Source organism: Leopardus geoffroyi, chromosome A2 (genome assembly GCF_018350155.1).
Source record: "Leopardus geoffroyi isolate Oge1 chromosome A2, O.geoffroyi_Oge1_pat1.0, whole genome shotgun sequence".
Classification (NCBI taxonomy): Eukaryota; Metazoa; Chordata; class Mammalia; order Carnivora; family Felidae; genus Leopardus; species Leopardus geoffroyi.
The window spans coordinates 104,667,132-104,680,611 of NC_059331.1; the positions used below are offsets into that span (position 1 = coordinate 104,667,132).

General features: G+C 35.4%; 1 protein-coding gene across 3 annotated transcripts in view; it reads left to right on the forward strand.

Annotated features, from left to right (window-relative positions):
• Nucleotides 1-4,693, forward strand: part of PHF14 (PHD finger protein 14) — a 209,819-nt gene extending 205,126 nt beyond the window's left edge. For all 3 annotated transcript variants that reach the window (XM_045494924.1, XM_045494920.1, XM_045494926.1), the window contains one exon: nucleotides 4,493-4,693. Coding sequence is in view for 2 of the 3 variants with exons in the window: in XM_045494920.1 (XP_045350876.1) it covers nucleotides 4,493-4,567 (75 nt within the window). In the remaining variant the exon portion in view is untranslated. The remainder of the gene's footprint in view (nucleotides 1-4,492) is intronic.
• Nucleotides 4,694-13,480: the final 8,787 nt, after the last annotated feature.

Genomic DNA, 13,480 nt, shown 5'->3' on the forward strand with positions numbered 1-13,480 from the left:
TTAAAATCTAAAGATAATACAAGAAAATAGAAGTAAGTTAAGTTAGTGCTTAGCTGCACCTCCTCACTTCATTTTACTGCTGTCCTACCATGTATCTGTCTGCTATAAGTAAGAAATTCAGTAAAGTGAAAACAACTGAAATTCTCTTTGTAAACATTGACCTCCATTATGCTTATTTCTGGAAATAGTTCAAAGGGTGAGATTATAAAGGGATTTATTTTAAAAAATCTTATGTTTTCTGTTGGTAAAAGTAATCCGTAAGTAGAAAAGTAAGAAAATATATGAAAGCATAAACAAGGAAATAAAAATTAAGAACATCACCATTATGAACATTTGAGATACTTACGAAAGGAATTTTAAGTAGAACAATGGAAAGCAAACTGTTTTGGCTGTGTCTTTTCAATGTGAGCAGCTATAGGTGCCTTGAATTTTTTTCCACATAAAATCTTTATATATACGTGATACTTACTTTGAATGCAGAAAACCTTTCATTGAGTCACCATTTATTAAATTGCTTTTTGAAATAATTTTAGATTTAAGAAAAATGCAAAAATAGTACAGGTAATTCCCATTTGCCCTTTATCCAGCTTGCTGAAGTGTTATCGACTTTTATAACTAAAGTAGATAACTGAAACCAGGAATTAACATCAAGACAATACTATTAACTACTGCATAGACCATATTTAAATTTTGCCAGTTTTCCCACTAATACCCTTTTCGTGGCCCAGGATCCCATCAGTTTTTAATCATCATGTTCCCTTAGTCTTCTCCCATGTGTGACAGTCCAAACTTTGTATGGTCTTTGATGACCTTGACAGTTTTGAAGACTACTGTTTAATTATTTTATATAATGTTTATCTGATGCTCTCTCATGATTAGATTGAGATTATGCATTATTAAGAAGGATACCACAGACCTGATGTGCCCTTTTTAGTGCATCATAGCGAAGGGTTAATTAGTGTGAATAAGTATTACTGGTGATACTAACCTTAATCACTTGGGTATGGTGGTATTTGACAGGTATCTGCATTATAAACTATTTATACATTCTTCTTTAAAGATAAAAACAAACAATGGGGAAAGTTGTCCCTTTGTATAATACTACTTAAAGAGAAATCACTTACAATTTGGCTGTCTATAGGGTTAATAGACTAATTTGAGTCCAAATATTACCTGAGCAGTAGAAATTCTAGCTGCTAAAATAACTGCCCTTTTTTTGGAGTTGGTTATCTCCGAAGAGAAAGAAAAAGCAGGATGGATTGGTTTTATTAATTGGCGTCAATTCTTTGAACTATTATGAAAACTAAGACAGTTTTGTAAATAAGGAAAATTGAGGGTGCCTCTGTTCCAATTGATAGTGGAAGCTTTAATAGCATTTAAACAAAACCTTGCAAGTTTTATTCATTGGTAAGAGAGATTTAGTTTAGGTAAGAATGGCAGTGTTTTTACTGTTAGAATGTTTAGTTTAGGTAAGAATGTTTTTGCTGTTCTCTGTTAGAATAACTCCCTCAGTCTTATGTTACCACCAGGAGCATTAGACCGTGATCCCATGGACCGTGTATGCCTAGACATTCTCATTCTCATTACTACAACAATGCTGTCAGTGTAAAAAGAGCAAGAAGGCTAAAGAACCACCGTCAGTCATTTGGCATTATGGGTTGTTGTTACGTGAGTGGATATTGAAATTCCACATGTAACTAGCAGATCTGCAGGGTGGTTACAATCAACATGTTTTCTGGAGTATGAATTAGCAAGCTTCAGTGTTAAGAGGTAAACCTGTCTACACTTTCCAGTGGCCCCAAAGGGTACATTTTCTTGCTGGCTGCCTCAGAACACTTTGTGAAACAAATGTCAAAATTGTCAGGACTGTCACTAAGAAAATGATCCGTGTAGTAAGGGTCTTCTTTTGCTGGGAAACAAACAGATGTCTTAACTCAGCAAAGAGTAAACAAAAATGTGCCATTTATCAGAAGAAATTTTTTACTGCCATTAATATTCAGTAGTGAAGAAATACTTTTTGGTAAAAAGCTTCTATATTTGCAGTTTCATTCATTATGCAATCATTAGTCAATGATATTTGATTTGCTGCCTGAGCTATTTCAATGCTTTTATTAATCTTGAATTGCTTATAAAGTTCTTACACAAATTAGCACTTGTAAACAAACAAACAAAAAAAAAATAAAGCAACCTCTAAAATCCTTTATGGAGGTTTATTGTGTCTAAATCTACTGTTTTTATTTATAATGATAAAACCTGTTGGAATGCTTGGGTGGCTCAGTTGTTTGAGCATGTGACTCTTGATTTTGGCTAATCTCATGATCCCATGAGATTGAGCCCCATGTCGGGCTCCGTGCTGAGCATGGAGCTTGCTTAAGATTCTCTCTCTTCCTCTGCCCCTCTCCCCTGTCCTCTCTCTCTCTCTCTAAGTAAAAAAAATAAATAAATAAAAGCTTTTATTGCTATTTTCATTATTTTGGTGATGTTCTACTATAGCAATTACAATGTGTTATACTCTAGCAGTTAGGGTTAAATGCCTTTTCCTCCCCTTCATAATCCTTTTCTTCATCCAAATCACAGTTATCTTTGTACAGAAGAAAAAGGAGATAGGATCTTGTTACCTATGGAAACAGTTTAAAGGCACATAAAGGCAAGATCATGTAAGACATGTCCTCAGCATAAAGAAAAATGTGGAACAATTCTTCACCTGTCCTGAGCAGGAGGCAATATTAGAAGAGACATGCATTTATAAACTATGGTTGACCTTAATAACATGAGAGGGCTAGGTGTTCCAACAACCAGCATGTGACTTTTGACTACCCCCAGATTTACCAATAGAGCTTATCATTGACCAGAAAAGCCTTACTGATAACATAGTTAATTAACACATATTTTGTTATGTATACTATATACTGTATTCTTATAATAAAGTAAGTTAGAAAAGAGAAGATGTTGAGAAAATCAGACAGAAGAGAAAATACGTGTATAGAACTGTACTATATTTATTGAAAAAAATCTGTTTAAATACATAAATTCAGTGCTACCTAACAAAAAATGTCTTGCCACCTTTACCTGCTAAATTAACACCTTCTGTCAGTGTCTCACATGAAGAAGACAGCGGAAAGCATAGAGCAAAATTTGCTTCTGTTAAGATCTAATCAAAATGTAATCTCTAGAAACTCTTGCCCAAAAGTGGAAAATACCTGTTCAAGAGTCAATCAAACATAGTATCTCTGTTCAGTAGAGATAAATTGGGAAAAAAAAAATTAAAACAACATACAGTGACTATTTTGCTTTGAACAATATATTAAAATTACATTGCCAAAATGACATTCAAAGCCCCATCCCTTGTATGCAACATATTTATAAATCATTCAGATTGGTTTATAATATTGGTAATTTCTCTACTTTTCTGATGTTGACAAAGTCTAACTCACAGATGCTGTTGAACCTAGAGACAAAGTATATAAAGGAAGCCTTCTCCACCTTAATATTTATAGGCAAGGATGTGGTTTTTCATGGGAAAAAATTATACTTGAATTTCATTTATTTAATAAAGTCAGTTTACTAAGAGCTCAACAATGATTGAATTTGGTTTTATAAGATTCTGAGATAAAGGGTGATGTATTTGGTGACACTGATAATATTACTGTTGTCTAGAGATACTTAAGAAATTGCTTTCAGTTAATAAAAATGAAAGTTCTCACGTGATAATTATTAGAAACATTAGGAAAGCAAGACTGCTTTGTACTTGGTATTGTTGAAGGAACATAGATGATGAAATGGGTTACAGATTGTAAGGTGAAATATTTTTCCAGACTCTCATTATTTATACTTTGGAGGTCACCATTTAATATTGAACACAGGATGCACTTCATTCCTATGGAGACAGACATTACGAAGTCACTTCATTTATTCACCATGTTCCACAGGACCCTGCTATGAATTATGAAGCCACACTTAGAATTGAAACTGTAGAAGACTGTAAGCATTCGATAGACTGACATGCCCATGTTTCCTATTTTAGAGCTGACTGATCTTCAGATAACATATGGTGGTGCAAGTAATTGGAAAATTGGCAGGCCTGTCAAGAAAGCACGTTAGAGGAGACAAAAATGCCATGCTGGAGCACATAAAGTGTCTCAGAAGTTAAATTTACTTTTATCAAACAGTGAAGTAAAAATACCTGATTCACCCCCCTAAAATGGATACTTCTTATGGGCAGGTGTTTTCAAAAGGAATTTGAGGTCATTAATAAAATAAGTTGCTTTTAAGAACATACAGAAAATTTTAGTCCACGTGTAGTGCAAATGAGCACCCACTATAAATATTTGAGTGTTACATAATGTTACCGTTTTGTTTCTAGCCTCTTTTCTAGGATTGCCAGAATCCCAGCAGTTAATTCTTCAGAGAAATAGAATTAAAATGTATTAATTATAGCTGATAAAATGCCCTAAAGTTTACATTTTAATGTTTTCTAAAATTTATTTCACAGGAAGATGAAAATGAAGCTGAAAGAAAAAATTTATCTCAGGAGCTCAGCATGGAACAGAAGAATCCAAAGAAATAAAGGATTTTCTGTAGTGTTTTGAAAAGTTTGCAATTTATGTAGTAGCAGATAAAATTTCTAATTGTAAAATGTTAAATTGTAAAATCTAATAATTTGCAAAATGTTCTCAATAAAGTCATTGAAAATTAAATAGGACCTTGTTCTTGGAATCTATATGTTTTCTAAAGCAATTTAAACTTTTAATAAAGGACCTTCTAAAAATACTAAAATGAAATCTGAGAATGGAGACAGAATTTTCTCTAATCCGTAACCTATAATCTGTTAAGTATTAATACATCTGAATGACCTCAACAAAAAATCTCTCACAGTCATTTTTCCCCTTACTGGGCTCTATTGTCTTCTTCAGGGGCATTAACAGAATTCCAATTATGAATATAAAGAAAAGACAACATGGTTCAAAAATCAACAGCAAACACATGCATGTGAAAACACTTAAAACCAAACAGTGCCACCAGGTGAAATATCATTTTGGGATTTCATCAACTCATGTATGACTTACGACTCTAGCATGGCAAGTAAGGGTTAAAAAGAAATAATTTAACATTCTCTGCAGCCGAAGTAGTACCATGACTTTTACTTCACAAAATACTAAGGACCTACTATTTGCTGTGCCCTGCACACTTTCCTGGATATTTCAAGAACACTTTCCCATTTGTATTTCTTTGGCTTAGAATTTTCTAAAATTCCTTTGATACCTATCTTTATCAGGATTTTCATAACCAGCCATTTTACTTCCCCTGGTTCTGATTTTTTAGCCAGCATTTACCAACTATAGCAGGAACAATGAATCGACTTGCTGTTTGCAGAGTCAGATGTTTTTAGCAGATGTCTTTGTTTGATGATTTAAGGCAGAGTTTTTTAAAAAGAGAAGCAAAACTTGGGAAGGCTCCTAAGAGAATGTCAGCATACAAGTTCTTCCCTGTGAGAGTGGAATCTGCGTACTTGCCCTGGAGCCACAGTTTGACCACATGCATCTGACAAGTTCAATAAAGGTGTGGCAGTGGGACATGCTGACAGTTATGATACAGTGAGCCGAAATGGGAAAAACTACAAGCAGGCAAGACATTAAATTCACTGATACATAGCCTCAAGTAACGTAACCGTGGGTATCGGGAAAACAGCTCTATCCCATATACTAGAGTCTTTGGATGAATTTTGGAACAAAGATTTTGAGGCAAATGCCTGAGAAGGCAGGTTAGAGTCTAAAGCAGGCCTTTGCAACAAGCAACTATACAAATTAATTTGACATTTTCCCCCATTTTTTTCTGTTTCTGAGTGAGACCTCACTCTATATTTCAAAATACCCTATTCACATAGATTGGAATTACATCACTAGTGTCACTTTTAAAAAGAAGAAATAATAATACATGATTCATAGCATTTATTTTGATGTTGCAGGTACTATACTAAATGCTTGGTGTACATTATGCCACTAACCATCCCTGTTAAGACATAAGATGGTTACTGTTATTTTTCCCATTTTCCAGTGATCAATCTGAGGTTTAGACGGGAAATAAGTGGAAATAGGAACGAACGTTACGTAGCTTGTAACTGGCAGAGCAACACTTCAAACCCAAGCAGTCTCACCCAAGAATATCACATTTAATTACTGTGGAAACACCTGTTAACCGTACCTCTTTCCATCCACTATCTTCCCCTAAAATGTACAGGCTTGCTTATTAGCACCTCATTCATCACCTGCTACTTCTTTAGTTATTCCTCTTCCCCAACTTCTTAGCCATGCTTAATTTATTTTGAAGACTTTGGCTTCAGCGAAATAAGTGAAACAATTATAACTACCATTTCACCTGCTCCAAAACACAAGAATCCTGCTTTATCTTTTGTAGATTAAGTTATGAGGAAAGAAGTATAAGAGCAGCTTACTGCTTCTCTATGGTTTTTCAGTAACTTTCTGGCCTTTTTTTTTTTTTCCTTCGGTACATTGTGAGTGCACTGCCATCTGGTCTCTTAATTAGTTTCACTTCTAAAAGAAGTTACTGAGTAGTATGAGAGGCACAGTGACCCTGAGCCGCTGGACAGGCATTTTAAATAGAAATATTTAAGTGATACCTTTGACTATTTAAAACCCCAGTTGCCCTTTTTAAAAAAATTTTTTTTCAAAAAAACACACTCCTTGATTTAGGACAGCGAGTGATAAAGTAGAATCACATTGAATTTTCTTTAGGGATAATTTGCCATATGAATTGCTCCACTTTTTAGGGTCCATACATTCATGCCATCAAGACATATCTATAAATCCCGTTGTAACCCAACTAGGTTGCCCATATTACGTAACTCATTAAATTGGTCACTTTGAGTCAGCTTATGCAAATTTTATATTTTTTTAATATTTTGTAGAGTATTACATTTTGTATTAGCTCAGGCTGCCATAACAAAAGACCCCAGGCTGGGTAGCTTAAATAACAGAAATTGATCTGTTTTCAGTTCTGGAGGCTGGAAGCCCCAGTTTTAGTTTCTGGTGAGGGATATTCCTGGCTTACAGGTCGTGGACTCACTGCATCCTCACACGGTCTTTCCTTGGTGTGCACATGAGGCAAGAGAGCAGGCAAGCTCTCTGTCTCTTCTTAAGAGAACACTAATCCTACCATCAGGAATCTAACCCTATGACCTAATCGAACCTTAATTAGTTCCTTACTCCAAAGGTAGCCATTACTGAGGGGTTAGGGCTTCAACATACGAATATGAGGGGTTGAGGGGCCACATTCAGTCTGTAACACATTTAAGTAAGTCCAAGTGACTCTCTCCGTGAATAACTATTCTAGTTGTTGAAAAGCACTAGAGCCAAGTCCCAGTGAAACTGTCTGTGACAGTAGGGATTATATATAACTAGTATTCCGCCTGCTCCAAAACATGAGTGGAAGAAAATAATAGAAACATTAATAATTTGAATACGACCTAACAATTGATTTCTAAAGAAGACAGACCACTGCAAAATTATATGTACCCATTTTCTCTATATATATTCCCATTACTCAGCTCATTTCCTGACTCATATTAGATGTAACACTGCCACTGTAAGTCAGCCTGTGACCAACAATAGAGAATATTCAAAAGACAAAATGCCTGTATAATCTCCACCTGCTCAACTGAATTGTACTCTTCATGTTAGTGATTGGGCTATATTTCTTCACATCTTTAGAAGATTTAAAAATAAAACAACTTTAATCAGTACTTTTCTCTATCATACTTATGACCAGCATTATTTTTTAAACTGTATTCAGAATTCTACTCTTTCCTCAGGTCTATGAAATAAACAGCAGAAGTAGGAAGAGGTGTGAAGCTGTTCTCAAGTGGAAATTGCTGAGCACTAAGATGCCCCAGTTCTAAAATTCATTCCATAGAACTTTACTGGAACTTTCTATATATGCCATGCACTGTGTATTACTGGGAATTCAGTAACAGACAAACTCCCTCTGCTGTCACAGTCTTGAAATTCTTAATACTTTTAAAGTAAGGGGCCCCACAGTTTTACTCCGCACTGGGCCTGGAAAGTACATAGCAGGTACTAACATGTACTGATTTTACTCTAAATCAATTGTATTGAGTATAGTTTACATACAATAGATATGCAGTTCAATAAGTTTTACATCCCATAATCACCACTCCAATCACGATATAAAACATTTCCTTCACTCTAAAAAGCTTTCTTATGCAGTTCTGCAGTCATCCATGCACCCCTATTGTAACTACCAATCTGCTTTCTTTCTTGACTCGTTTGCCTGTTCTGAAGTTTCAGACAAGTGGAATCATGTCATATGTATTCTTTTGTGTCTGGCTATCTTCACTCAGCATAATATTTTGAGAGTCATCCAGATTATTGCATGAATCAGTAGTTTTCTTCTTTTTTATTGCTGAGTACTTTTTCATTGTATGGTATACCACAATTTGTAGACCCATTCACCTGGTGCTGGACATTTGAAGAGCTATTATACAAAAGAAGATACACAAATGGCCAAGGAGTACACGAAAACATGCTCAGAATCATTGTTATTGAGAAAATGCAAACTAAAACCACAATTACCACTGCATATCCACTAAAAGATCTCTATGTTGTCCAATACAGCAACCACTAGCCACATGTGGCTATTAAGCACTTGGAATATGACCAGTCTGAACTAAGTTGTGCTCTAAGAATACATGCTAGATTTGGGTGACTTAGTATGAAAGAAGAATAAAGTATCTCATTAATTTCATTGCGACTGCATGCTGAAATGATAATATATTTAAATGGATTTGGCTAAATAAAGTATATTATTAAAATAAACTTCAACAATTTTCACTTTTGTAACATAGCTATCTATGTGGTTCCCACTGTATTTCCACTGGACAGTCCTGGGCTATAAAGTCTGATAATGAAATGCTGGTGAAGCAACTGGAACTTATACAAAGGACTCAACTAACCCATGTTACTTCAGACGCACATTCCACAGAAACTGTGAAATAATAAACATGCGTTGTCATAAGCAGCTAAATTTGTGGTAATTGTCATGCAGCTATAGAATGCATCGCATAAGCAGTTGAGGACAGGCTGCTACTCTTGGCTAGTCAGGCATTCAGCAATGGTAACCAAATCTCCTCTCAGGAGTGAACACTAATGTTGTTGTGTCCATTCATAGCTCCATCCCTGCAGGAATGGCCATTTACAAGCCTACTGAAAAAGTAACGATGTAGCCATGGAACGAGGCTGACAGACAGCTAAAGAAACTGCCATTGTGTCTTCCTGATTATCAGTGCAAATATAAAATGGTACATTTTGAAAGATTTTGGAAGTTTTGGATGAGGGTAAACATACTCTTAATACGACCCAGTCACTCCACTACAGAGTTTTACATGAGAGAAATGAAAATATATGCCCACAGTTTTATTTACATGAATTACATGTCATTACATGTAAATTACATGGATTACATGTAGTTACATGAATTACATTTGTTACATGAATATTTTAAATAATCTTATTCATAATATTCATAATGAGCCAGAAACTGGAGGCATTTTTTTCTTTTTAAGTAAAAGTTGTATTTCATAATGGTTATTATTTTCAAAAACTATTTGTCACACTAAGCTGTGGGGTATGATTCACAAAAGCCCTTGATTTTCTGTCTGGGAAATTGCATGTATTGTGCAGATTTGTAACAACAGTGTGTGAAGGTTAGGAGTAATCACTACCTACAAAAGATGCTGATGAAAATTTAAAAAGAAATTAAACAACATACAAAAAATTCAGCATTCAAAAAACAGTAGAATGCCTTATTTGAAAACATTTAATGTAGCTAAAGCTTTTTAATGACTGCATGTTCGCTTTTAATGATTTGTTTTGAATGACCTTTGCAGTTCAAAGTATATTTATACACAATCTAAAATTTTTAAATCACTGTATCTTCTGGATAAAGTCTATCCTTTCCCCTTGGGACTAAAAAGCTTGAGTGAGGGGAGAACCCAGATGTGCACCCAGGTGCTCCAACTGTAAGTGTAAATGAACTGCTTTGAGTTTCAAGTGTCTATGAACTTTGAGTTTTATTTCCACACATACCGAACAGGATATGCTCTTTTCAGGGTACACTAGTTTTCATTTGTAACTTTCTGATCATCCAGATGAAATGAGGTGAGTCTAGGTAGTTTTGCTTCTCCAACGCTTTTTTGAAAATGATAATTACATTCTTACTGCTCATTTTGTTTTGTATATCCTGTGTGTAAATCACTAATGTCTTTCCTGTAAGCCTTAACCACTAGAGGCATTTCACACGTTTGTACTCTCCTACATCCGTTACAAGTTGTCATGTTTTTCTCGGATAGGACAAATGATTATTCTTTAAGTTAAAAGTATATAAAACAAAAAACGGGAGTATGTTTCTTACAAATGCATCTCTCACATGGCTACCTAACATTTATTAAAAAGTCCATTGAGAAAGAAGAAATAGGTTCAGTTAATCGCACTGACATTTCTCAAAGCCTTGGGTCCCTGAGGCCTGCACGCATTTGGATTGGTTGGTTGCCAACACCGCGTGGGACTGGAACAACTTAACTCCTCCTGATAGTAGACTAAGTAAGATTCACTCTGAATAGTGAAGGTTGATTAGAAACCTACTCCATTTCACATTACCTCAAGAAAACAATTTTTACATTGCCATGAATGAGCAAATTTCATCCCCATCCCAGACTATCCTGAACAAACAGAGCAGGTAATAAATGCCTCCCTGTGGCGAATTCAATGTGAAGTCCATGGTTTTGTTATCTAGAGAGGAAGTTAAGTGCTAACGGCAACAGCATGAAAACACATGCAACTATGGCATAATTCTGATTTGTTTTAGAAAAACTATTAATTTCCTTGTTACGAAGCCAAGTAAGTACAACCCTTTAAAACTGTTGAACCATGAAAGCCATTTTCCTTAAAGGTTTTAAATTTGGGAACAGACTCATGAAATTTATAGCTTTAATGAGATATTCCTTGCCTGCAGTCAAGATGAAAGCTAGATCATTGGTTTCCCAGCATGACACCTATGTGTTCTTGTGTGCACTTGATATCATTAGGCTCATAATAACACAGCCAACATCACATTAATGTTTGAAAGGTTCGCTTTTGTCTCTTAGTTTATGTCTTTCATTTACACCTACAGCATGCTAAATATCTCTCCAGACATTAAGATATACTCTACCTTTATTGATACTGTCAACAAAGCAAAAAAAAACATCACTAATTTCAAATACATATTTCAAGCCACAAACAATAGATACGGTTTCTAGAAAACAATAGACAATTAAATCAGATGTTGTATGTATAAGTTTGAAGATGATTATCTTCCTTGTTGATACATAAGGAGATGAAAATGTGGATTTCCCTCATGCATGCCAGTTCCAACTATCATTTTTAACAGTGAGTCTAATTCCAAAGGTGAGGCAAGATCATTGTTGCTTTTAACGACAGATGAACACTTTCAGGGTATTCAGATTTCAGGGCAGTGAGAAAGGCAGCTTATTAAACAGCATCAAAAGAGGTAATAATCACTGCAGGAATCTGCCATTCTATGCTCCATGGTGAAAATAACACATGTGAAAGAGCTCTGAAGAAAGAATCAAGCCTGTTGTTTGCAAAATATCCTTATTATTTTTTATATAACACAATGTAATTCTGAGATTAAGGAACCTAATTCTGTATGTTGTGTCCTTCAATTTGTCCAAATGTTTGAAGGTATTTTATCTGTAAGTTTATGATCCCTGTATTATTATCATCAACAATCAACATCAGACATACACAAAAGTGGAGACAAGGGTACCATAAATCCCTATCTACTCATAACTGAGATTCAATACCTCTTGAGATTTTGCAACGCTTGCTTGATATACATATTTTTTCCTCTTTATCTCTCTTTTGTCTGATGATTTTAATTTTTTAATGTTTTTATTTATTTTTAAGAGACAGAGAGAAACAGAGCACGAGTGGGGGAGGGACAGAGAGAGAAGGAGACACAGAATCCCAAGTAGGCTCCAGGCTCTGAGCTGTCAGCACAGAGACCCACACGGGGCTCAAACTCACAAACTGTGACTTCATGACCTGAGCCAAAGTTGGACACTTAACCAACTGAGCCACCCAGGTGCCCATCTTTTGTCTAGTGATTTTAAAGCAGATCCTAGATTATAATACTTCCTTAACATATACTCTTCTCCTTTCAACAATTTACTTCTGATTGGTATGTTTAATTCACACGTTTCTCTATGACAGGTGTCCATTTTGTTTTGTTTTTTAATAATGTGAGACAGTAGGTTCATATGATTATGGACAATTGGAAAACTATATTCTGCCTTGTGCACCTCAGGCCACATTTTTAGTGAGATTCAAAGGAAGATATCTATTTGGTCTGAATTTTTTTAAATGGTGATGATGTAAGAAGCAGAAATTACACTGAATCTCAATTCACATTTGCATTTTTGTGGCATAGGCAGAAAAATAGAACTAATCAGAGTTGCAAATCATAAAGGAGAACACGTTCCAACCTCCAGAGCACTGCTGAACCAAGACATGTTTCTGATTATACTAACAAGGGACAAAACTGGTACATTCAGCAGTGCCTTCAAAAATGTATCTTGTTAGTAAAAATCAAATTAACAAATGGAACATCTGTTCAGGGTTAAGATTCTTTCTCTCTTTTTTACACTGTATCTTTCTGCCAAGTATTGATTTGGGATTTGAAATTTTACATTTGGTTATGTCTAATTCTAGAAGTCGGGAACAGTCTATGTAAAAGGTTTTAATAGGCTGTTTGCTTTCAGTCCCCTTAGATACAACCAGTATGTGAGTTCCTTCTTCCTTCATCCCAGCAGCCCAAGTCTATCTTCCCAGGGGAACCATTTCTGCTCAAGACCTTTCCTTTAAACTTGTATCTTGCCTAGACTCCTCTAAAATCAAGCTCTCCTACTTGCCCTCAAACCCAGGATCTCTTTCCCACCATGGAGTTCCACATTCTCCATTTAGTTATATTACAAGAGAACTGCTGGTGAATATGATGAACGAATTCCTCATGGGTGTATTAGTCAGGGTAGACTGGGCTTTGCTGTGGAAACAAATAGTCCCTGAAATCTCAGTGCCTTAAACCAACAAAAGTTTACTTCTCACTCATATCGTCTGTGACTCTTTTTACCAGTTCTTCAAGACAGTCTCATGGATTTTTATGTTCATATTGCAGCTTCACCATAAGAGAGGGAGGGAGAGAGACAGAGACAGAGACAGAGACAGAGGGAATCTGGTGGAGGAGACATAAAAAATTGTCACGGTTAAGTGTTCCAACAGAGGTTGATAAAGTGTGCCAGAGTTCACAGAGGGGAGCAGATAAAGAAGCCCAGAAGTGGAAAAATATTCCATAAAAATAATACTTCAGTCTGGCTTTGAAGGCATGG